General features: G+C 46.2%; 1 protein-coding gene across 3 annotated transcripts in view; it reads left to right on the forward strand.

Annotated features, from left to right (window-relative positions):
- The first annotated feature begins 23728 nt into the window (after positions 1-23728).
- Positions 23729-26043, forward strand: part of MEIS1 (Meis homeobox 1) — a 110933-nt gene continuing 108618 nt past the window's right edge. For 2 of the 3 annotated variants that reach the window (XM_030447323.1, XM_030447326.1), the window contains exon 1: positions 25216-25822. In XM_030447323.1, coding sequence (XP_030303183.1) covers positions 25811-25822 — 12 coding nt within the window. In that variant the 5' untranslated portion in view covers positions 25216-25810. Of the gene's footprint in view, positions 23782-25215; positions 25823-26043 lie in introns of those variants that run through there. The other variant, XM_030447324.1, reaches the window with a different exon arrangement.

Below are 26043 nucleotides of genomic sequence, written 5' to 3' on the forward strand. Positions count from 1 at the left end.
GTTTTTAATTTGCATTTTAAATTTTATCCACTGGGAAATTCTTTGATTTTGTTTTAATCCCTCTTATTGGAATCTCAAGATGTCCCTTCTAGAGGCCAGACCCATGTGTCTGGTCATCTAAAGACATCTCTAAATAAACAAAATGTACAAAAAAAGAGGGGCTTGGGGATATGCCCAGGCTTTCACATCTGAGCATCACTCAATGTGCAGCAGAGTTCCATGCCCCTGGCCTGGCACAGGTTACAGCAATTCAGGACCTCACAGGTACAGTGAAGTCAATGGGGGCTGACAAGCTGCATTTTAACAGAAAAATTAGGCTGCTGGGCTTTAGGCTGTGCTGTTAGCAAATCCATTTCAGTCCTGGTCCTCTCGGGTTGTAGTCAGAGACCTAAAGCTTGGTTCAGCTGCTTAATGTTACTGTTAAGTAAGGATAGAGGTGACCCAGGGCTTTGGGGATGCCTATATCAACATTACCATTAAACAAGCTGGAGGTGACCCAAGCTTTCAGAGACATCCATAGCAACATTTAGTGTTCAGTGAGGCTGGAGGTGACTGAAGGTTTTGGGGACATCCAAACAATGGTTATATGGCACTGGACCCATGGGCACTGTGTCCTTTGGGAAAGAGTAGTGGAAGTCCAACCAGGGCATCGCTGATGTTGCTGACTGAACTCCAGTTGACTTTTCTCTTTTTTTATACCTACCAACCAGTGCCCATGCTACACAAATGGTGCTCCCAATAGGACCTACCTGTAGTCATCCTTGAAAAGCTTTCCTCTGTCAAGGCTCCTGTTAAAAAACAAGGTATTTCTGGAACCTGAGCTTCAGTTTGCACCGTAAGATCACCAGGATCGTTTCTCAGGACAAATGGCCAGCTGTGTTGTTGAAGGCTTTTCCTTCTTCACATGGTGTAAGCATTCAATAAGAGCATTGCACAATCACCCGTGCATCCACACAACACCAGTCCAAGCACAACTGTAGCAATGCAGCAGGAGTCAGGGGCTGGAAAATTCAGCCAAAACACAGGGGAAAATTGTAGCTGTTTTGGTGACAATTCAGCTTAAAAATACCAGGCTGTAGGAGTGGGGTGGGTGCCAGGGAGGGCTTGCTGAGCTCCTTCAGGTTCTGCTAAAAGGAAGGATGTTAGCACATCCCTGGAGCCAAAGCCAAGTGTTTTGCTGAACTGGGGTCCTGTTTAGTTAAATCTTGATTTAACATTATTCCCTTGCAGGTTTTTGAGGCGAGGTTTTTTTAGCGGGGTCTGCCTGCCCTCACACACGAGCCTTTGGGCTGAAACAAGGAATGTTCCACCAGCTTTGCAAAGTTTCAAAGTCACGCATCATTTCAATCTAAAAATAAATTCCAAACGTGGTATTCTATTATTGAAGACAGGTCGAACTGTGCTTTCCACGCAGCCCCTAGAAAAGAAATGATGCTGCATTGTATTTTCAGCTCAGGCATGAAGCCAGCACTAACTGCTTGCTAATATAATTATGACCAAAAATACCCTGAGCTGGTCTGCAGAAGGCTCTGGGTTCTTTGGTGGAACTGGGCAAACTCCACCATCTAAAATCTAGGCACATGAAGAGCTCTGGGGATATGCACATTTAAGCCTGCTTACTCAGAATCAGGTTTTTAACATTGCTACTGTAACTTTTAAATCTTTTTTGATTACTGAAAGGGAGGAAAAGTGCTTAAAATTAATAAAAGCACAAGGTGACTATGGGTTATAAAGGAGGGTTTTCAACAGCTCCTACTGAAACAGAGGACCCATACTCAACCATGTCTTCTTCTTAAGTCCTTGCAGACAACAGTAAGTAGTCCTGCTTAAAAAAAAAAAAAAAAAAAAAAAGAAAAAAAAAAATCAATGGCACGATTTCACCCTGAATCATTTGTTCTGTTGGTGAAAGTCACAGAGAAAAGTCCTAAAATTATACAATTATAATAATAAATCAATTCAGCATGTCATTTCTGCTTTTCTACATTAATAAATTAACCATGTAACATTGTTCAAAATTATGTCAGTTACGCATATAATAATCTTTTAAATTAATGAAGTGATGAAGCAGTTTGATGACACCCATGATTTACAGGGCTGCTTTTAGCTAATGTTAAAAGCCTTTCATTTAATAAATTGCCCCCTTGAGAAATTACCAAAAATGAATATTTTCTATGCTAAATGTTCCAAGGTTTACACTTTTTCAATATATTAACAAATGGCAAGGGAGAAGCATTTTTCAAAATATATCTTCTTTTACATATATTTAATTGAAATTAATTAGTATATTACTTTAGAAGGAAATGATCACAGAGAAAGGTGCAGGATCATTTATGAGAGTTTCTTATGGCAATAAAACAGAATTTAAACAATGGAATTAATCATGTCCTTAAAATTTTTTATGATAGATTAGGAATCATTCCAAGCTTTTTTGATTAAATAGAAAGATTTTCCATGCAGACTGGAGGGGAAAAAAAAATAAAAATCCAGCTATTCCACTGCAATTAATATTTCCCTGGTTTCATTCTGTCAGAATATTTGCATGCTGAATATTTACTGAGCTTAAAGCAAGAGTCCAAGCGAGGTTTACAAGATACATTTTTCTTCACTCTTCCTTGCGCCTGGCACCCTGATGTAATGTATGCATGATGTTATGAATGCTTAATATTTCCCATTTTATGCACATCTTAGAAGAAGCGAGCTTTAAAGACTCTTCCTCATAGAGGTGGTTGGGATTCAAGGAACATAACGTGAAAGGGTATAGCGTGTCCTATAAAAGAGGTTAAAATGGAGGTTATAATTATGAAAGCTTGATAGATTTGAAAGCCAACACAGTGCCCTCTCGCATGTGATACTATCTCTAGAAAGGGAAAGAGATATATAGGACTATAAAGGGAAGCCTGTAATTGATGCTCTCTGTACTTATTAGGATTTGTTTTAGTAACATCAGGGACTCGTTTTTGTACTACCTCTGAATAAATAATGTGCACAGTAGGTTGGGTCAATTCCTTTTCACTTAGAAATATTTTCAGCGGTTGCGCTAAACCCAAGAATAATTCATTGGCTTTTTGTAAGGCAGCTGGGTGTATTATGAAAAATAGGTGTTAGCTGAGTTACTGGGGGGGGGGGGGAATCTGTAACAGGGGCCAGCCTGAAAAAGAAGGGACTCTTGGCCTTTGGGGTGGTGGGAAAGCATTCCAGCTCAATCAGGAGCATTTCTCAAAAAATAAACAGGATCACAGAAAAGGACCTTGTTCCAGTGTTTGTATTTTAATGCTCCACAGTCTGCCACAGAGCAGAGGCTTCTACAGGAGACCCACGGACTGATCTTTGCCTCCTGTAAGTAAACCACCATAATGAGCACAGCTCCTCAAATACATATTTATTTTAAAAAATAAGTGAAACAGAACCATCCCAAAAAGGCCTGCAAATTGATTCCAGTGCAGGCTTTGTTTGGCTCCTGCTCCTGGCACCGATTGCAGAGTTTAATATCTCCAGCTAGTTGCTGCCTTATCCCGGGTGCCAAGTTCCAGATCTCTCAAACTGCTCCAGCCCTGCCAGTTACCTTCTGCAGGAGAGGCGTGTTGGTGCTTAACTAACATTTGGGAAGTCCTTTGATATATCCTTGGGTGGAAAGGGCTGCAGAAGGACAAATTAATTAGTAGTAGCAATGATTAATGGATTAGTTGTGACTCATGCTAAAATATTGCTACAGATACCCTTTCATGTAGCATTTGAAACTTGTCAGGTTTCTTTGCTGGGGGGGTTGAGTTGGGCAGGTTTTGGTGGAAGTGATCATTGTGGAGGTTGGGCTGTAGAGAGCTGCATCTCCTAGTGCTCCCACCTCTGGGAAAAGATCAAGGAAATCCTGTCTGTCTGTCCATCACCTTCCTCTCACACTGGATAGTGTAGAACAGGTTTTTCCTCAAGTACGCACCCAATGTCAAAGTGTCCCCTTGAGATTCAGTCTTCAGAGCACGGCTGTTTGGTTTTAAGAAACTACATCAATTTTAGCAAAGTGAGGAGAATTCTTGGGATGGTGGGAAATCATACTGCATGTGCTGCTGCGTACAGCATTTGCTCATCCAGGGATGGAGGACCTGATTTTGCACTCTGTAAAAGCAGCAGGAGTTTGTCATGAAATCTGAGGAAGCTCAGAATAAATATAACTAGTGATTTGTACTGAGCAGAGATGAAGACAGTATTTTCTGCAACATGTGAAGTGTTTGAAGGATCAGATTGTTTTCTTTTACTGTGCAAATAGTTTTGGAGACCATCTTGCAAGTGCTACCAACTTTTGGCTATTTGCAAAAGCATCTGTTTATGTGAAGAGTCACTTCCAAATAATTTAACAAAGCAGAAATGACTGTGTGTAGAAGTGTTACTCCCTGCCCCTGGGCAACCAAGCCATCTGTAAATTCAATCCATTTACAAAAAGCATGGGTCCAAACTTGAGGATTTGTAGGGAAAGCAGTAGCTCCAAAAGCTGCAGAGTGACCAGCAGATGTTGGTTTGATGGAGGTTCTCAGGGCATTTGGCAAATATTTGATTGTAGTGGAATAATGATTGTGGGTCTAAGTTTTTGCTGTGAAACTTCCAGATGATTACAGAGTTCACTAGTTTAGGGGATTTGTAGAAAGAGTATCTAGCAATGTTTTCTGCAAAAAAGTGGATGTCAGCAGCAATCTGGAATATGAGGAGGACTGATGGGAATAAGAATCAGTGACATTTATTTGCTAAAGAGCAGAAGAAATAGTTACTTCTATCTCTCCTTATTATTAAAGTCTGTGTTTTGCTCTGAGAGAGTAACAAGTAATAACAAGAAGCATTTAGAGTTAGTTGCAATGATATAGAAAAGCATGTCTGGCCATCAGAAAAAACATGGATTACCTTAAAACATGCTTCTGTTGAGATATACAGGGATTGCATCATCCAGTGTAACAGAATGTATCCAAATGCAAAGATAGGGCCAGAAAACCCATACATTTCTGCCAAGAGAGTTTCTGCTTGAATATCTTTTTGGCAAGGAAGAAATTCATCTCACTCCTAAAGTCCTGGAACAAATTGAGGGGTTGGTCTGTAACAGTAATTTTTCAGATGGGGAAATGACCTCAAACTGCCTTGAGAGACTTGGCATAGAAGGTTCGAAAGGATGCAGGCAAAAAGGAGAAGTCCTTGAGCAAGAGGCTCCTGTCCCCATTGCTGGTTTAGGATGAAAGCTGTGGGGGTGAAGGGGTCAGTTTCAATGTGAAAAGCCCTTGCTGATTTTGCAGCATCTACCAATGCAGTGTCTTGTGTATCTGCTTCTGTGTCCCACCACACCCTAGCAGAGTGGAAGCTTTAAACAGAAGCTTCTGATCCATGTGAGTCTCTTTTTGCACCTCCAGCTTGGCTCAGGCTCAGTTTGTGATCTGTGAAGAGCATGATCCAAGACTTGTCCCACAGATAAGTGGTTGCTGTGGGACTGTGCTGTTTGGTCTCAGTGTTGGTAGGAAGCTTCAGTACAAAGATAAGCATGAAATGGGGCTGATTTCTAATGCATAAAGCAGCGGATGAGCCTGCGTCTGTCCTTACCATATCCTTCCTGGCCATACCAAGTTAGCATGGGGAGGAAGATCATAGAATGATTTTGGTTGGAAGGGATCTTCAGGGGTCACCTAATTCCAACCCCCCTTGCAGGGGCAGGGACACTTCCTGCTAGACCAGGTTGCTCAAAGCCCCATCCCACCTGTCCTTGAACACTTCCAGGGAATGGGCAATGTCTCTGGGCACCCTTTGCCACTGTCTCACCACCCTCACACTAAAGAGTTTCTTCCAAATATCTAATGTAGATCTACCCTCTTTCAGTTTGAAACCATTATCCCTTGTGCTATCATTATATGGCCCGGAAAAAAGTCCCCAGCTTTCCTGTAGCCCTGGAAGGCAGGTACTGGGAGGCCACAATAAGGTCTCTCCAGAGCCTTCTCTTTTCCAGGCTGAACAACCCCAACTCTCTCAACCTGTCTTCACAGGACAAGTGACCCAGCCCTCTAATCATCTTTGTGGCCCTCCTCTGGACTCTCTCCAACAGCCTTATGTCCTTCTTGTGTTAGGGACCCCAGAACTGGACACGGTAATCCAGGTGGGGTCTCAAGAGAGCAGAGCAGAGGGTATGAATCACTGCTGTCAGCCTGCTGGTCATGCTTCTCTATTAGTTCCAGTAACATTGTCTACATGCTGCCTGCTTCTGAAGTTGAAGTCACTCTTCATCCTATGTACCAGCCAGACTAATTTTATTAACACTTTTTTTTTTTTTTTTTTTTTTTTTTTGGTGCTAAGACAGCATCTTTCATTTAAAGTTGTCAGCCTTGAGAGTCTAGGAAGCTGATAGACAAGGCTTGGGGTCTTACAGCTCCATCTTGCAGAGGAGTGAGGTGAGGCATGCAAACAGCTGATGACCAGGTTGCATGTTGATTTAAAGCACAGCTGGATTAGCAAAGCGTGGTATGGTATGCCAAATCAAGCACCCAAGCTGAAATTTAGACTGGTCTTGAGGATCAGCACCTCTCTGCTCCTCAATCATTTGCCCACTACATTTTAATTACTTGAGGGGAGGATGTGTGCACTGGCACTGGCATGTGCAAGATCTAGTGGTAGTGTACAGGTACAGATGTGCTAGGGGATGCAGGGCCTTTAGGTCTTTCTTAAGCAAATTCAGTCTGTCCATGGCTATGGACATAGGGATGCACAGCCTGGGGATGCTTGAGGCACTGGATTTGTCCCCATACATGGGTACTGGCAGTCCCCTGGCCCTGTCAAGACATGGTGCCCCTGTCCTGGGGACAGGGGACCTCATGGAACATCAGCCCTCTGCACAGGGTAGTTTAGCACACTGAAACAGTTTGCCTGCCAGTATAATTGACTAAATCAAATAAATCTGTTAAAAGAACTGCTAGTCTCACTGCTGGTATACCCAGCAGACACTATTTGAATTAGCTAAGAACATAAGTGATGAAAAATTAAACTAAACAACCCATTTGTTAAAGAAGAACGAGGCAGGCAATATTTGAGTGAAAGCAGAGGGAGAGAAAATCATGCTAAAAACCATCAGCTATATGCTGCTTAGGTTTGTTCCTGGTACTATTTTGCATTTTATTGCCTCTCTATGGCAAAACCCAGCTCCATGGAGGAAGAGGAGGAGGAGGAAGGTGAGGAGACATGTAGGTGTGATTCTGTGGTCACTGGAAGGAGAAATCAGGTATAGGGCAGGGATCTGCCAGGTTGTGCCATCCTGCCTCCTCCCACAGCCTCCTCACAAGGTCACCTGTATGTCCACATTTTTCAATTCCTGGCACACACATGGGCAAACTCCAGTTGTCTTCAATGTAAGTGATGGGTAAAAGGACTGATTCTGTCACCCTTGATCTTGAGGCAGGATTTTTTTCCTTCCAGAGGGGAGATATTAATTAGCAATTTGTGTGACCATGCCACCATCTCCTTTGAAGAGAAATACAGAATTTTCTACAGCTGGAGTTTTGGGTTGATTTTTAGTTTGAGGGGAGGATTCTCTTTTCTGCCCCATGGGTCAGATTTTGTTGCTCGTTTCCAGAAAACCTTATGTAATGTTGATTGAGGCTTTGCTTATTTTCAGTACATTCTGAATTACCTTTTCATGGGCTTGGGAGAAGGTAGAATCTGTGCGTGCTGCAGTGGTCTGTGGATGAAGGCAAGTTGTGAGGAAGAAGAAGAGAGTAGGAAGGGCTCCAAAGTACACAGCTCCTTCTTCCATCTCTTCAGGGTACATCATATCTGAGATGAGATGAGGGGCAGGTACTGAAGGCATCTCAAGACCTGTAGGAACACAGATTGAACACATGAACACGCAAAATGAGGATGAAACAGGTACCAGAGGGGAAAAGCACCAGCTGCAAAAGCAGGTTAAAAAAAAAAAACAAAAAAACAAAAAAACCAAAAAAACCAGAGGAAAACTTGAAATCTGGCAGTTCATTGGCTGAGGGTAGAGCCCCAGGTGATACCAGGCCCAGTTCTCAGCTGCCAATGGGTATAGAGCAAAGGTTGGGGTATGGTCAGGATCAGACTGGGCTTGCATAGAGGAGAAAAATTCATGGAGCCTGACTCACCCCTGCTTCCCACTTTGTGCTGTGGGTTCAGCTTTTGCAAAGGAGTGGCAGGAGCTTCCAGTCCGTGTGTTTCTGCAGTGTGCTAGAGGAGGCTGAGTTCATCCCAGCTGCTGCCTGCAGTAGCAGTGAGGCTTTTTCTGGTATGAAGGATGGACATGATAGAAAAATTCTGCCCCAGGGGAGCTAAAAAAAGAAGTCAAAATGGTAGTGGAGGGGTCACTACTGATGCCCTATATGACATGCACGAGGGTGAGCAGAGAGGGATGTATTTGGGAGCAGTCATTGTGCCCTGCAGAAGCATCTCCCATCCTTCAAAAGTACTGATAGGAGCAAATGAGTGCACCTTAATTAGAATGGATATTAAGTATTACTTCTCAGTGGCTTTTTGCCCAAAAAGCATAAAATTCTTTGCATTTTGGATAGATACCCCTTACCGGGAAACTGATATTTTTCATACCCACAGCTAATGCTACTGATTTGGAAGCTGACAGAAAAAAATTTTATCATTCATTGCAGATGCTGTTTGAGGGTCGTAAGTGCAGCTCTAGTTAGCTGTGGAGGGTGAAAAATAGTGTGGCTGGACTACCAGCTCAGATGCCAAGCTGCTGTCCGATGCAGTGAAAAGTATGAAGATACATTGTGTCTTCTACAGCTTTTAATGCCTGGAAATGCCTGGAAATACCAGTAGCCCTGTCAGACCAAGCCACCATGAAGAGACATAGTGAAACATCCGTGAAGGAAGAGGCATCCTCACGTTATACAGACATTCAGGCAGGTTTGCAGGGCAGCCAAACACTCCATATCTCACATTAGGTTAACTGTTTATAAATTATTCCCTAAATTTTATCACTTGCGCATATTCATTTTTAATGCCTTAGTACACATTAAGAATAATTTTCACTAAAGGATGATCCCTAATTCCATCAGGAGGAAAGCTAAGGAAATGATACATGCAAATTTGAGCAGGGGTTGGTACCATTAATCCCCTGGCTCATCTTCCCGGAGGGAACTCACCAGCCCCAGGTCTGTTGGAGCTTGCAGCCTGGCTTGGAGCCGAAAAGCCTTGGATGAAACCTTACCTGTGTGCCAAAGGTCCTTAACTCTCTAAACTTGCTGCTCCCACACCCAAAGGAAAGTGCTCGCACTATCCTGCTTTCCCACAAAGGCTAAATCTTTCACTTGCCTCCCACACAAGCCAAGGGAAAGGATAGAGAAAAATGCATTTTAATGAGCATTTGAATAATCATCGGGAAGAGCACTTTTCACTGACATAGCACCTTTTGTTCGAGCAATTTATAAACATCCATTAAGCCTGACAACATCCCTGAAGGGTAATTTTTCAATTTTTTTTTTTTTATTTTTTTTTTTTTTTCCATACTCGGGAAGCAGGGAGCTGGGATTTGCTTGAGGATAGGGCAGGAAACCCGTGGTGGGGCTGGAAATGGAAACCCCGCGTGTGGGATTTCCTCTCCCCCCTCTGTAGGGTTTCCTCTCGCCTGGCTAATCACTGAGCAAGATCTTGATGGCCAGGTGCTCATAGATAACACAGCTCAAATATTGCTTCCGTTCTGCAAGTTGCATGCTGGCTTGGTTCAAAGGCCAAATCCTATTGTGCCACCGACCAGTTGCAGGGATCCCATCGAACATCAGTGGCAGGAGGACCCAAGCTGCAAGAGTTTGAAAACCAAAGCTCAACACTGAAAAGCTTTTGTAGCCAGGCACGTTTGCAGAAAGCCGTGAGGTCTAAAGCCTTTTCTCTCACTTGAGAAAAACTGTGAGGCTTTAAATGAGCCTATTTCTAATGGGCACATCCAGGCGCTTTATCCAAAACCACTGGCAGGGCATTTCCCTACCAGGCACGTTCCAGGGGGTAGTGACAATATTTCTTCTCTGACATCACCAGTTAAAAGGATTTCCAGTAAAATAGAGTACTTCGGTTGCGTGATGGGCAAAAAAAGGTACTATATAATTAAAAGTGGGATTAGACAGAAAAATGAGATGTAAGGCAGATAATTAGGAAACTATTATAATTAGAATGTGCTTTTAAATCCCTTAGTAGCTTCTATTATGAAAGGGATGTCCTCTGATTAACTAATATTTCCTTTAAGTGGATATTTTTCCTCTTCCTTTTGGACAGGAAATCTTGAGTTGAATGACTTCACCTTAAGAAACCCACAGTTTACTGGGGCCTGAGTTCTCCCCATAGCAAGCCATTTTTTCTCAGGAGAAAAAGGCCTATATTTGGGGTTGAATGTGGCAGGCAAGTTTTCACCAGTAGGCTTATTAAATCACTTCTCTCGTCTGTTAAATACAGTCTTATTTATAGACGGTATTTAGTATTCTTTGTATTCAGCCTTTAAGAGAAATTATTGCTGTTAGAGCAGTGCTAACCTTAGATTAAATTTTTATTCGTTCAGGTTTAATACAAATGAAGCTGTTGCAGATTTCTATGCAGTGTAGAAAACCATGTTGGTTGTGAAAGGATGTGGAGCATGTCAAGAGCCATGTGAGGGCTGCCTTTAATGAACATGGACCAAAAAGGCTCTCAGAAGCAGCTTGTCTCTCCCTAGCTCTCCAGCAGGGAAAGGACAGACAGCAGTCCCACCACTTGCAGCCCATAAATCAGAGTAGCTCTGCTGAAGTCAGTGCAATTGTAAGTAAATTAAAACTAGGGGAAGCGAGAGAAGACATTGTCCTGTTCCCCTCAGCTGAGCTTTTGCAGGTGCTGGGTCATAGGGAGCTGCTGCAAGAAAGTGTCATGGTCAGATAGGGAAAAGTGGAAAAGGGAAACAGCTTGGTGAAAATACAGCCTCCCTCCCCTGTTTTATTTTTTTATTAAGCCCAAAATTTTAGGAATTGAGAGAGAAGTGAGTACAAAAGGTCAATTTGAATGCAATGAACAAACATTGCCTCTTATTTATGAAAGCAGAGGGAGAGGGCAGCAGAGAAGATAGCCAGACATCCAGGCCACAGAATTCACTGGTGCATATTTGCATACTTCTGTCATTAGACAAGAAGGCTCCTGGTTTTTCACCTAAAAAACCCAAAAAGCAGATGAGTAATTGTTTTATACAGAGTTGAGAACCTTGGCATCTATCTGCAGATATAAAAGATGACTTAGTTAAACAAACAATTGTGGTGCATCTGATTCCACCTTACTGGACATATTGTTGAGTGAAATGCTCAGAAAAATGCTTCCAAATAGCTGGGTGGTCAGAGAAGGGGTGAAAATAAACCCAAATATAGTACATAGCCCCCAGAGAAATGAGCATAGGGAAGATGCAGCCTGCTTGAGGTTGGAGACCCCCAGGCCTAATAGGGGCATTGCTGCAAGAGCAGTGGGGAAGGCTGGAATAAGTGTTTCCACTGTGGTGAGTGATTCTAGGAGAAGGGTATCTCAAACTACTACTTCTTTATGGGGAGGGGGTAAGCATCTCTTAGAGATCCCTTTGGGAACTATGGATATGAAGATCATCTCAAGTGGCTTCAGAAGACACAGAGATCACAGGTGCACCAAAGCTGCAGGAGAAAGCTCTCATCACTGTGCTGCCACGTCTTCTTGGACCATCTGCTCAGTAACTGGGGAAAACAGGATGCCAAGAAATATTGGTGATGGGAGAAGCAGACAAAATGTCACCGCTGACAGAGAGACTGACAGAGAGACCCATGGGCAAAGGTCTCATCCAGAGATGGGAACCCCTTGGAAGCAAAGCCAGCCTGGCTTGGTGTGTACCCAGGGAGGAGCAGGACCTCATACAGCCTGGCAAGGTACTAAGTCAGCCTTTCACTGGCACATTTCAAAACACAGTTTGGCTGTCAGGACTAACCCACCCCTGACACCAGCACACTGTGACCTGCCACTAAGAAAAACTCCCAAGACCTGGGAATCTTCATGCATCTATCGTTCTCTTTAATGGATGAATCAGCTGGCTCTTTTCTTTTTTATTTATTTACATTTTTTATTGGCCCTTCCCCATGGATCTGACAGAGTCTGGTGGGCACCAGCAGGCGAAAGGACCAGACATTAGAGTGGATCCAACAGTAAAGCCTCCCAACTTACAGCGTTCTTGCTGGAGGAGATAGCAATGTCAGTGAAACCATCCAGGACCATATTGCTGAGTCCTAATGATGACTGTGCAGCTTCTGGAAGGAGAAATACTGAGCTGAGCTCCTGAGATGATGATGCCAACATGGACCAGGGTCATTCAGTGTCTTGTGGCTTCCTAGGCTGGACCCTAATATCCAAGTCAGGACAGAAACATCTAGACCAAAAGGAGTGAAGAAAATCTGGTGATTTAAAGCCGTGGCTTCCTGCCCTATATTTACAGGAGGGGGGGCCAGAGGAACACTAACTGATTTTCCTTAATTCAATGAAAAATCTGGGCTTCTAGCTCCCACAGACAAGAGCCATTTGGCCTAATGATACCTTCCAGCTCCGCGGTGCCACTCAGCCAAGATGCTGAAGCACTTTAGATGCCTTAATTCATCCTCTCAGCAAATAGCTGAGCCTCTGCACAGCAAAGTGGTCATGGTAACAGTACAACACAATGGGGAAAATACAATATGGAAAAATATGATGGTTTTATGTCTTTTATGTCTTACACTGCAAACACATAAAACCAATCAGGGTTTGGAGAATATTTTTTAAAAGCAAAGAGAATGATTGGCAACACAGAGAAAATAAATCTTATCCCCTGAGAGGGTTAAGGACATACTATTTTCCAATTTTATAGAAGAGAAATGCCAGATCAGAATTACTTTCCTGAGATCACACAGGGTGATCCTGCCACCCTTTCTATTAAGTAGTTCTTACTCAAGGGTTTGTCTGTCTTCGTGCCGAGGGACCTTCATGTTTTAGAGACTTTAGAGCCCACTATCCAGTGGTGTAAATTTATGGTATATTAGCTACTCTCTATTTATTCCCCACATAAATATCTTTTCAAAGTAAGCTGGCTCACCCAAAGGCACTTTCAGAAGTGTTAAGGGCAGCGGTAAAGCTGCTAAAAGAATTAACACTGTCCACATAATTAGCAACAATTAGTACTGGTCAGGACAGGAGTTAATGCACACTGGTGGACATAAATTCTGCTTTTGTCTCCCTGTGCCAACATTAAACCAGCCTGGGAATAAGATCCCACTGGGTGCAAAAGTGAAGGGACTGGGCTGGTTACCTGATGCCTCCTGATGCCCGAGCTCAAATTCTCCCTCTTCCAGACCTTTCGTCCTGTCATGAAACTCTGCACCCTGTTTTTGGCAAGGTAACAGTTCTGCCAGTAATCCTAGAGATATCTGATAACCAATCATTTCTGTGCATCCTAGGGGGAAAAAACACCTGAGCATCAAAACCAGGGGCTGCAGTGGTGCAACCAAATAACCTTGGGGAATGTTTTGTAGCTTCTCACTATGGGGTTAACCATCTGTGGCAGCAGAACTGAATTACAGGCACAGCAGCAAAGAATAAAACCAATCAAAAGAAGAAAATATCAAAGGAACTTTCAGGCTGTTCCCCTCCTGGGGGTCAGAAGCCAGTAAGGCAATGGGTGGGAAGGAGGGTGTGTGCCAGGGCACAGCTGGCACATGTGTGTGAGTGCCAGCACACATCTGACATATGCTGGAGCAAACTGATTGGGAAATGGGTGGGAAGCAGAGAGCTGAGCACATAGAGAAGGTAATGCCCTAATGCTTTGAACATTTTATTTCAAATGGTGTTTTCTTCAACTTATCCAAGGTCAAACCTGTCCTCCTTGGGGTCAGGCTTGGGATTTTAAAGAAAAGATGTATTAGACAAAATTGCCCTACTGCAAACACCCTCTTTCTTTCTTTCCTCTGGAGAGGATTTGCTGAAATGTAGTCCTTAATAGTTACAAATACTTGAAAGGGGAAAACTTAGTAAAGTGGATGGTAATCTTTTGGACTGAAACCAGGTATTTTCAGTCGTAGGTGATTACTGTGCTTGTTGAGCTCAGGAAAACAACTTAGCAAACACAGGCAGAGCCTCACAATCTAATAACAAAGAAAAATGTACTTTTCTAACACAGAGACTGCCTGCTTCAGCTCATTGGAACAGCAATTGAAACCCAGGTTTTATCAGGGTTTGAAGGATATGCAGACTGAATCACCATGGGTGCTAGGATTGATTCTTATTTCCAGCATCACTGAGATCAGGCTGGTTCTGCCATATTCACCCAGACCTGCTGAAGCTGAACACCATTTTTATTTGGGACCCATCTGGTCTCTAGAGACAAGCCTTTTCCAAGCAAGAAAGTGATCTGAAGTGTGATTTCAAATTAACTTTTTAAAATAAGGAAGTATGACTCTATATGAACACTGATTTTAGACAATCTTACATTGATTTTGCTTAATTGATGATGAGAAATTAATCTGAACTAAGCAGAAACTGTTTAAATACTGAAATGAAATGTTTTTTTCTTCTGGCCTTTGCCTAATCTTAACTAGATTGAGGACTCACCCAAAGTTAAAGCTGGGGTATTTTTATGTTGGCTATTTTTGGCTAGAAACTGGACCTGTTTGTGCCAGCTCGTCAGGCGCTTGTAAATGGATTTCATTTTGATCAAAGCAAGTGGAGACGATGTGACTCTCAGCCCACTGGAGGGGGACCCCCAAGGTGACGTCAGCCAAGGGAAGAGTCACGGAGTGCAGCCAATGTGTCGTAGAAGAACTTCAAAGCAGAATCTGTAGGCAGCTTTGGCTAGGAGCAGGGAACAGATCCAAGGGAAAACATGAGGCAGGCAGGCTTGGCTTCCTAAACAAAATCTATATTAAGAGGCAGGCAGGTAAGAGAAGCTTTAGAAAAAGCACTGGGAAGAGGGAATGGAATAAAATTCATGCCCAGACCAACAAGTGGTCCCACAGTGGAATTTTCTTTGGAGGTCTTCTAATCAGAACACCATGGTTTTTAATGTATGTGGTAAAGTTCCTTCGAGAGTTAGTTGCTCTTTCCAGTGGTCTCATCGTGTGCTTGGAGGGACACATAAACCCACTGGGCAGTGAAGAAGCAATCAAAGGAGGTGGAGGCAAAGCCCAGCTACAGGACAGCACAGGAAGACTAAGCAAGGGAAGAGTGTCAAGCCATATTTTCTATCACTGATGCCCACACTGTTGTTTTTTTAAGAACTGCTTTGGGAGGAGCCACCTAAGTCAGGAAGGCAAGATCACCTTTCAGGTGATCCCTAATGGAGGAGTGTGACCCAACATCCCACTGACCAGTAGAAGAAACAAGGGAGTTATCTGCTTCCCAGCCCAACAGGGTCAATGAAGGTACCATAAGGACATCTAATGAAGAGTACTGCTGGCGTCTCAGCAGCAGAATCTCAGCCCATGTGAAGCCAAGTGACATCTCAGTAAGGAAATATTTGAGATAGCTGCAGCTCTTCTGGAAAACTGCAAAGAGAAGAGCAAACACATGCAGCTGTCAATACAACTTCCAGTCCGGATACACACAGAAGGAGAACACATATTGCTCCCCTCAGTAGGGACAGGGGGAGGGGGATGTAGCATTCCCAGGTACAGAAAGCCACCGGCCACTTGAGTTCAGTGAGGCAGAGATTTTTAAAGCAGAATTTGAGCTGTGTAGGGAAGTCAGACAGTGAAGATTTTCCCTAGCATAGACCCAACATGTGCTTCTAATACAGAAACTGCAGCAGAAGCTAGAGTTACTGCAAGGCTGAGGGTACTAATGAATCAAATTGTCTCTACACAACTTCAAAGGCTTCGGAAAGAAGCAAGAATAACTAGCAATGTAAAACTAATGGCAAGGACAACAGGGCTGGCACTGGGGAAACCCAGTGAGGGGTCTCTTCATCAGCAGAGAGGTAAAGTGTGTGTGGAAAAGGCTGGGGGGGAAAAATCAATCTGCAGTGGTATACAGCAAAGGAGAAGGAGCAGCAGCAGCCTGAAGTGGGGTGAGAATAAAAGCAAAAATGGGTTTTGTGGAAAAATGGGGTGAGCAGTACAGTCATAAAATTTAAAAAGAGGACCGAAGAAGCATTTCAAATACCAGCAAGAACAGGAGAATAATAGAAAGGGTTACAAATGATCAGCAATGCAGACGACTATAATAAACTATAATAAACTTCAACTTGGGAACATAAAAGGAGAAATATGATCTAGCATGATATGGGGAAAATAATTTAAAGGAAGATATTCGGGGGGGGGGGGGGGGGGATCTGGGCAAGGTCCAAAGCTGCTATTTATGAGTTAATGAAGAGCAGGGTGGGAATAGATTGTCTTCATGCAGAGGCCCAAGAGGCAGAGTATCTCACCTCTGTTCCTCATGCCACCATGTAGTCTCTTGGTCTAGTCCCTTTAAAACCTTCTGTACTTCAAGTGCAACAGCCAGGCTGGTGCATCTGTGTGGTTCACTTTTAAGTGATGAGGGGGTACATGCATCTTGGAAAACTTGACTTTGTTCTGCTCCTTTTTGAAGGCATAAAAGTAATGTTTTGAGGGAAGAAGAGGGATGGGGCAAAGAAATCATTGTACCTCAAATTCCCCGAGAACCCTTTGGGTGGATAGAACCTGCTGACGTGTTGGCTTCACAATGGAGAGGGTCAAAGCTATTTCAATCGTGTCTACGTGCACTATGATGCATATCGACTTTCAGAAAGGTGCAGCCCTTTTCAAAAGGTGACTTAGGCATTTAATCCTGTTGACTTTCAACAGGACTTTGGCTGATAGGGAACTCCTGAAGTACAGCTTACTGCCTGTGTTTGTTAAAGATGGTTTCTCTCTCTGGCAGGAATTAGGATTCAAATTTTGTATAGACTGTGGCCACTGCAGTGTTGAGAGAAGAAGCAAATATCTCTGGAAATTTCAACTGAAAGGTTGAATGCTGGCATAGTTCCCTTCAAAGCATGCTGAGAGCCATCTTATCCAGAGTTCAGAGTATGCAATTGATCTAAGTCTACTAAGTGCAATAATGTTGCAGTTGAGGAGAGGTGATCTGATTGCTCCACAAGGTGCTTCTTTGATCCCAATTAAAAAATACTCACTTTGCAGGGTCAGGGGAGTAGGGGTGCCTGTCTGATTCCTTGGCTTGTCCCTTGACTAAGTAAGAGCAGGAGAGCCTTCTCTTTAAAGTGCAATTACAACTTCTCAAGTAAAGCTAACATCCTTAAAGTAAAAAAAGTGTTCTGAGGTAAGATTGAAGAAGATGCTTTCTTGATACATTTTGGAGGGTTGTTCTGACTGGGTTTCCCTCCGACAGCTTCAGATCCCTGCAGATCTTGTAATGAAACCTTGAAACAAGTCACAGAAAATGACCATTAATGTCACACCATCGCACAGGATGCTCTTAATTCCCCGGCTCTCAGAGTTTCCCATCCGAAACCATCGTGCAGGCCTGGCTCGGTACCTGCACACCTCACCAGCCCCACTCTGCAGCTCCGTAAGGCCGGCGGGGAGCAGCCAAGGACCGAGCCATGATGCGGGGCTGCCCCCACCGTGGCTGCGGAGGAGGCGATGCTGCTGCTTCTATGTGGGAGGCCCAGGGCTCGGGAGGCAGCTCCTGGAGCTGGGGCCCCTCCGAGGGGATGCTCGCTCTGCTTGGAGGAAAGTGCAGCTTTCACCGCCTCCCTCCCCGACCCTCCTCCTTCTTTCCTTTGCTTTTTTTTTTTTTTTTTTTTTTTTTTTTGCCCCCACCCCCGCTTCTGCTTCTCACAGCTGCTGCTTTCGGGAGCCAGCCTTGGTGCGGGAGGAGGTCTCCTTCCCCTGCAAGGCTCAAGGGCAAGGGCAGGTTCCTCTGCTCCAGCCGGCGGGTGGGAAGGATGGAGAGGGGATGGCAAAGGCCGCGGGGCAGGCAGGGAATGAGCAATCCTCCTTGGAGGTGAAGCCCAGCCCTGCGGATTGGGGCTGATGTGGCTTGCATGGCACTGCTGTGAGCGGGGAGGTGTAGAAAGAGGACAGCATTTGAGTGGCTCTCCTCCGGGGGAGGCTTAAAAAAATGGTTAACGAGGAGGGTTTTTCCCCCTAAGTCATTCTTAACGCAGTCGTTCGTGTGCATATGCATACTCACATAGGCTTTTCTCACAGACATCATAGCTGGCCAAAAATTATCCAAGGGTTCAGCACGTAGATCCACATACTCGCCTCCAAAACCCGAAAGGCGACAGGCACCCATTCCGGCTGTCACACGTGCGATTGCAGATCCCCTCTACTTGCCTTCATTCACTCTCACCAAGCCGGCTCCAAACCTGTTAGAAATGAGCAGCCTGTGCCCTCAGAAACTCTTTTGAAAGATGGAGCGAGAGCAACTTCAAGCTGTTTTGCTGTCCCCACCCCCAACCCCCCCTTTTTTTTTTTAATTTATTTGTTTTCTTTTGTTTTGTTTTTCTTGCCTGGAGAATTGTTTGCGGGTGGGAGAGAGATGTTTAAATAGCTATGCGGATCCATTTAGTAAAGTCAATATGCAATTATGCAAAACTCTCTGATAATGCACCCACAGATGCAGATAGCGGCGGATTGTGCTGTGCTGTCCTGGGGGGAATCTGGTAACCCTTGGAGCAGGAGGGTTGCGAGGACCCTGACTCGTTCCCCCGCCTCCCCGGCCCATTGCACTCCTGGGCACAAGTCGGAGAGTGGGAGCCCGGTTCCGGTGTCGGGAAGTTCTGGCGGGACTTTTGATCCCGGGAGCACCCAGCGCCGCCCGCCCTCCCCCGGGGCCACCCCGACTACCCCTCGCACCGGCGGACATGGAGCTTTTTCCTCCGACTTTCCTCCGTTTATTTTCTTCCTTTTTTCTTTCTTCTTCTTCTTTTTTTTTTTTTTTTTTTTTTTTTTTTTTTTTTTTTTTTAATTTATAAAGCATGGGTGATTTATACTGATTTACCCAGAGGGTAGAAAGCCATCTCTGCGGCGTGAAGAGCCAATGCATAGAGCCCTCAAGTTTTCTCCCATCCCACCGTGCTTAACAACCCCAGAGCCCCACTCCAAATTAATGCCTATCCTCGGCAATCGGCATCAGAGGCAAGCCGAAATAGTTCTGTAATGGGCTCATTACCCAGGCTGAATACGGGGTTAGGTAATGGGAATGGAGCAATATTGAAAATTAGTTTGGAAGAAAACATCAACTGGAAAGGCTCTGACAAAACTCAGCTTTGCTCTAGTGCCGTCGAGGTACTGTCAGATACCAAATTTCAGTTCCCTGTGGCTTGAAATTAGGGTTTTATTTTCTTACTCCCTAATTCGCTTCTCATACTATGTCGCAAGTACTTTCGGGCTCGTTTAAAAGGGTATGATACTTCGTTCAAGTTTTCAGACGTTCAAGTCTTTATACCAGGGGCACGGGATCATTTAATTTCTACTTTATGTACTTTGTGTAAAGTATCCGTGGTCCTTCGCTGAACAAAAACAAAGAAGCAAACAAACAAAAACCAAGCAGGTTGATGTTTACCTTCAAGGCAACAGTTATATCCGTAGAGACGGACTCGGAGGTGAGCTTAGCCCAGCAGAAGTGAGGAAAATCTCCAGGGGAAAAAAAATTAAAAAAAATAAATTAAAAAAATAAAATAAAATAATTTTTTTTAAAAAAAAAGGAAAAAAAAAAAAAAAGAAAAGAAAAAGAATGAAAGAAAAAAAGAGGTATCGAATATTTTAGGCTAATGTCACCCTCTGTTGAACTCTGCCAAGTGGCTCTGGGGGCAGAGATCTGTCGGACTTAGTTGGCTACAAGTGGCAAAACGGTTTGCTTATACCTTCATTTAACATATTTTTTAAACCCTATTGTTCAGCTCTGTGGGTGTCTCTGGCTTATTTAGGCTACGTGCGTGCAGATGTGTGGATTGAGAATAGGCGCTTAGAGATCTTTGTTTTAAAAAACAACTTTGAGCTCACGTAGGCTACTAGATTTTTATCTCTATGTACAGCCGGGTGCTGACTCTGTAAATACGGCGAAGGCTTTGCATTTCACAGCCCCTCTGTGCCTCTCGCCTAGTGAAAATCGAGGGTTCTTCTTTTTTTAAAGGTTGTTGCTTTTTACATAAAGGTTTGTTTTTACAGAATGGAAAAAAAAAGCAATTTTTTTTTTCTCACCCCGTCTCTTTTTGAACTTTGTATTTGGAGGAATGCGGAGAGCCAAGTGGGCATGGAGAGGGGAGAGGGGGGGTTACCCAGCTTAGCTGCATCTGCCTGGGAGCATCGGTGGCTTGGACACCGGCAAAGGCTCGGGAAATTAAAGCGGCCGTGTGTGTGTGCGGTGTAAACCGAGACTAACGCTGTCCTAACTCAGACCCCCTCCTCCTGCTGCCCCACCGAGCAGCGGCTGCTGTCGAGGCATCGCACCGATCGCCTCTGCTCGTCTCCGAGAACATCCTCGGGCGGAGAGCGCTGCCTCTGCCCCGCCGCTGCAGCCGGCTGCTGGCGGAGGAGAAGGTTTTAAGCCACTCGCAAATATTTGCCCCCCGTTTTTGTTTTTTTTTTTTTTTTTTAATTCCTCCGCCCCCCCCCCTTCCCCTTTCCTATATATTTAGCCAATGTCTGACTGCCTCCCAAGGGTCAACTCTAGCCATCTTTACCATAATCCCCGGCAGCCGACTGCTTCGCTCTCTCCAGTCTATAAAATCGCTAGCACTTAAAAGTGGAGGGTTTTTTCAATTATACAGGTGAAGCACAAAGAAATCATAATTGCGTCGACGGCTTTTCTGTCCGGGCTCGCTTTTTTTCTTCTTCTAACGAAAGATTTGGCGCCTCCGGCCCCTCCAAAATGCCGAAAACTGGACTTTTTCTCCCGCAGAAAGTTTGAAGGCGTTTCTGGATGTAGTTTCCCCGTCGCCCAGTAGACGGCACAACAGCTCAATCCTTCAGATGTAAAACAGCAGAGGAGCCTTTTTTTTTTTTTTTTTTTTTTTTTTTAATTAATGAGACTGAGTCTTACCCAGCATTTTTGTTATTATTATTTCATACAACGAGAAGTACAGTAATATCGATAGCAAAAGGAGGCGGCTTGGCATAGGCAGGGAGTAAAGAAAGCTGCGGCGGGCAGATGGGCTGAATACAGGTACTGCTGCAGATATCGGAGCTGAGCAGCGCTTCCAAATTAATACGAATGACCTTGTGGCGCCTGGATTGTATGGGCACAAAAAATTAAAAAGAAGCCCCAGCCCCATCGTGCTGCCGGCCTGTGAGGTGATTATGGGGATCTGAGGCTGAAATTGTTTAATTGCAGTGCGAACTAGGAAGGCAGCGCCGGGCAGGGGCTCAGGTCGGTTCTGCTCTGCCTCTACCGGGCTACCCCGAGGTGCCACCGCCGGGTAAACCTGGCAGCCGCCGGGACTTTTTGTCCCTTAAAAGCTCCTTTTGTGTGAGTGTGCCTTCCCTCCCTCTGCTGGCACCGCTGCCGGAGGAGATGAAGTAAGAAAAATCCCAGCCAGTAACTCCTTTCCCGCTTATTTTATTTTATTATTATTATTTTGAAATATATAGCGGTGTTTAGAAAGTTTTAAGACAACGGTAAATTTTAGTAGGAATATCGTGTAAAGCCCTCCATTAAATTAATAAAAGAGCCCCATAACTTATGCAAACGTCAGTGCCAGCGGGGATGTGGGAGCGGGCATCCTCCCGCAGAGGGATGGTCCCGGGCTGCCGGGGCCATCAGGCCAGCATCTCTGGACCAGAATCACCTTCCCTGGCATCGCCCGCCGCCAGCTGCCGACGGCACTCGGGGCCCGGGCAGGTTCGCCGGTGGCTGCGGGATGGCAGAGGCTGACCTCAGGCTGACTCCCCGGCCCAACCAGCAGCTCTTTGTGTTCCGAATGGGCAGCTAGTAAACAAACCCCCCAAGTCCAGGCGCTGCGCTTCATCTGCTCGCTTAAATCCCTTCCAGTTAACCTCCTTTTATTATCACTTTCCTCCCCTCCCTCCCCTTGGGTCTGCCCTTTAATAGGTCTTTAAACAGTTGGGGTTTTCTTCTTTTCTTTTCTTTTTTTTTTTCTTTCTTTCTTCCCCTCCCACCCTCCCCACCATCCCTCTTTCAACCGTTTCATCAGGCTCTGACTTTTCGGGTATCTCCGCACGTATCGCTTCCCCCCCCCCCCCCCCCCTTATCTGAAGCATTCCTGGATTATCTCTCGTCCGCCTTTCAAACGCTTTCTTCTGCGGTTTCTTGTGTGTTTGTCTCTTCTGCTTGTTCTTATTTCAGTTTTCAGATTTCAATATTAATGCTGAAAGAGCACACTTGGATGCTAATTCCTTCCCTGCTTTCCCCCTCCTCGCCCCCCCCCCACCCTCTCCCCTCCTCCAAATCCCTGCTAGGAAGGCGGCAGGGAAGTCAGCTAGAAAACATGGGATTGTTCCTAGGTATGACTAATTCTTTCCTTAAGCTGGGAAATTCAGCCTGATTAAAAGCCTCATTTATTATCCGATAAGCAAATGGACCCAGATTCCACCTCGTGGAGGAGGCTCCTTTGCTCCCCAGACGCCTTTTTTTTTGCCTCAACTCGAGGGACCCCTCCGCCAAAGGTCCGGGAGAGGAGAGGGGGGAGGGAAGGCCCGGGGGACCGCGCAGCAGCGCGCAGAGCACCGCGCTCCGCAGACAGGCCGCTGTGCCCGCGCACATATCGAAACCCTTCGCTCTTTGCTTTTATTTTCCCCCATCTCAATTTTTTTTCTCTTTTCCTTTCCACACTGCAATGGGCAAGCATCGATAGCTTCCTGCAAAACAGCAAGTTTTAGCAAAAAAAAAAAAAAAAAAAAAAAAAAAAAAGGGGCGAGATACTGCACGGATCGCCGGGGCCGCGCAGCCCGTCAGCCCCGTGAGGAATATACCGAGAGAGCGCGGAACCGTCCGTTTACTTTTTCCCTTTTAATAGATGATTAATTGCTGTCGGATTCGGTTTTTTTTTTTTTTTTTTTTTTTTTTTATGGCCGATATATTGCAAGCGGAGAGGCTCGAAGCGCGATTTCTCGCAGCAAGTCCTAAGAGTAATAACTGTTTGCTAATTGTAAAAACCTTATCCAGAATGAGATTTGGGCAAACAATTTGTACGACTGTAATTACATTGTAAAAGTGTTTTAGGCTGGGTTGCGCGGAATTAATCTTATGAAGGCCTGGTGGAGATGCTTAAAGGGAAGGTTTATAGGGGTTGAGGGGTTTTTTGGTTTGTTTTGGGGTTTTTTTGGGGTTGTTTTGGGGGGGCGGGGAGGAGGTTTGCTTTTTTTTTTTTAAGAAGGGTGAGGGGAAAGGAATGGGGAGAGGAGGAGGTGGCATCTCTGGGAGTTGAGCCTTAGCCTCCCTCTGAGAGGGACCGGTGCGATGGGGAATCGTTCCCGAGAGCCTTTCCCCCGATAGACCCATTAGCGAGATGAAACCCGCGCCGGTGGGTCGGCTCCCACCCGGGACGAGAAGGAGTTAGGGTACGAAAACGGCTCTTACCTGAGAGGTCTTTATTTCTCCTGCTGGGATAAAAGGCCGGTCCTAGCGGGTAAGGGAGAGGGGGGAAGACAGGAACGGGTTTCCCTGAAGTTTGAGACGTGGCGGCGAAAGCTGAGCCGCTGCCCCTGGGGGGTTTACTGCTGTGTCCCGTCCCCCCCCCCTTTCCCAGCCATCCAACCACCACCCCGGCAGCTCACTCGGGGACCGCTGCACTCTTCTACCGAGAGTTCTCCCTTTTCCGCCCGGCAGGGGTGAGGGGGTGAAGGAGATGCGATGCAGGTAGGGGGGAAGAAGGGGAACGGCGGAGTTCTCCGCTCCCAGACCGGCGGGGGCCCCGCGGGGAGGGATGGAGGGATGGATGTGCTTTTGGACGGGAGAGGACCCCCGGTTAGGTAGATGAGGGGGGGGTACCGGTAGGGCGGGAAAGGACAGAAATCGGGGGATGGGGCGAAGCGGAGCGCCCCGGGGTGCCCATGGGCAGCGGGGGCTGCGCGCCCTGCGGGTGCCCCGGCGCGCTCCCCGCCCCCCCCCCCCTCCCCTCCCCTCCCCTCCGCCCCTACCGCTTCGCGCTCGCGCTGCCGGCCCGAGCCCCGCTTCCCGCCCGGACCAATGGGGGCGCGGCGCGGGGCGGCGCGGCGGTGATTGGTCGGCGGCGGCGCGGCGGCGGCGGCCGGGGGCCGGGTGAGCTCACTCGGTCGTCGGTCGCGGGGGGAGCCGGAGAGGAGGGAGGGAGAGGAGCGGAGGGGAAGGGGTGTGTTGGGGGGGAAGACATGATGGAGAGGTGGGGGGCGGCGAGGGGCGGGCGGCGCGGCCCCGGGGCGCTGCGCGGGCGCGGAGCCGAGACAAAGGGACCGGGAGAGCCCCCCGCGCCCGGAGTGGTTGAGGGTGGGACGCACAGACACGGAGGGGCAAGAACGGGGGGGGGCGAGGGGGGGTGTCGTGCGTCCTCCCCGCGGGGCGGGGGCGCGGCGTGAGGCAGGGGCGGGCGTCGCGTAGAGACACAGAGAGACACGCACACACACAGACACACGCACACCCCTCCTCGGCCCCCCCCCGCGCCGGTGTCGGAGTTGCTGCCGCCCAGCGCATTGTGTAAGACGCGACCTGTTATGGCCACCACTACTTCCGGGTTCCCGCAGTCTGCTCCAGCCCGGCGCTGCGCTGCGCTCGCCGCGGCGGCGGTGGCGGCGGCGGCGGCGGCGGCGGACGCCCGGCAGCGCCGCGCCCCCCCCCCCCCTTCCCTCCCTTCCTCCTCCTCCCTTCCCTCCCCTTCCCTCCCTTCCTCCTCCTCCTCCTCCTCCCCGCTGCCCTTCCTCCCCGCGCCCGCCCCGCACGGCGCGGCGCTCCGCCCGGCACCCTCGCCCGCGCCCGGCCCGCCTCCGCCTCCGCCAGCCTCGCCCGGCCGCCGCGCAGGGGCAGAGCGAGCCGGCGCCGGCGAGGAATTAGGAGCGATCCGAGGAGGAGCGAAAAAAAAAAAAACCATCATCATCATCATCATCATCATCATCATAATAACCATAATAAAAGGAGAGCCGACGCGTTAGAGAGCCTTTTTAATTTTTAATTTTTCCCCCTCCTCTTCCTCCTTCTTCTCCTCCTCCCTCGATTTTTAATTTTTTATTATTTTTTTATAAATTTTTTTCTTTTTTCTTTTTTTTTTTCTTTTTTTTTTTTTTTTTTTTTTTTTTTTTTTTTTTTTTTTTTTTTTTTTTTGTTGGGTGAGCGCGCTCGAAAATTCCCATTTGAGGTGTCCTGCGCGGTGGGAGCACACGCAGCGGATCATCATCAGTCATTCACCACCTTGACAACCTCGCCTGTGATTGACAGCCGGAGTGGCAAAAAGCCATGAGACTTGGTAGTTGGGTTTGAGGGGCACTTTAAAAAAAAAAAAAAAAAAAAAAAAAAAAAGAGGAAAGGAAAAAAAAAAAACTGATTTGGGGAAAGGATATTTGCTTTCGCCCCGCTGCTGTCTTGGAAACGAGAGGGAGAGAGTAAGAGAGAGAGACAGACAGGGAGCGAGGAAAGAAAGAAAGAAAAAAGAAGGAAGGAAGGAGGCAGAGTTGATCTTTTTTTTTTTTTTTTCTTCAATTTTTTTTCTCTCCTTTTTTTAATGCTGAGTTACCGTATCGCTTCGCTGAGATCCAGCAAGCCGAAGATTTTACTCCATTGCTTTCATTACTGGCGACGCTAAGGGATTTTTGCATTTTTTTGGGGGGTGAGGGGGGGGGAACTTCGCATTTCTTTCTTTTCACACTGGCCTTAAAGAGGATATATTAGAAGTTGAAGTAGGAAGGGAGCAAGCAGGCCGATGGCGCAAAGGGTACGTATTAAAAAAAAAAATGGATTTCAAATGTAAAATAATATTGAGACGTGGCTGACAGAGACGCTGCGAAAAAAGTTTTGTGTGTGGTTTTTTTTCCCCCCTCCTCTTTGGAGCAGGGGCACAAAGCAGTATCCTGGAGCGGGAGGATTTATCAGTTGTACTTATAGGTTTAAAACCTGTATATATTGATATTTTCGTGATTCTTTTACTCCCCGTCC

Source organism: Calypte anna, chromosome 3 (genome assembly GCF_003957555.1).
Source record: "Calypte anna isolate BGI_N300 chromosome 3, bCalAnn1_v1.p, whole genome shotgun sequence".
Lineage (NCBI taxonomy): Eukaryota > Metazoa > Chordata > Aves > Apodiformes > Trochilidae > Calypte > Calypte anna.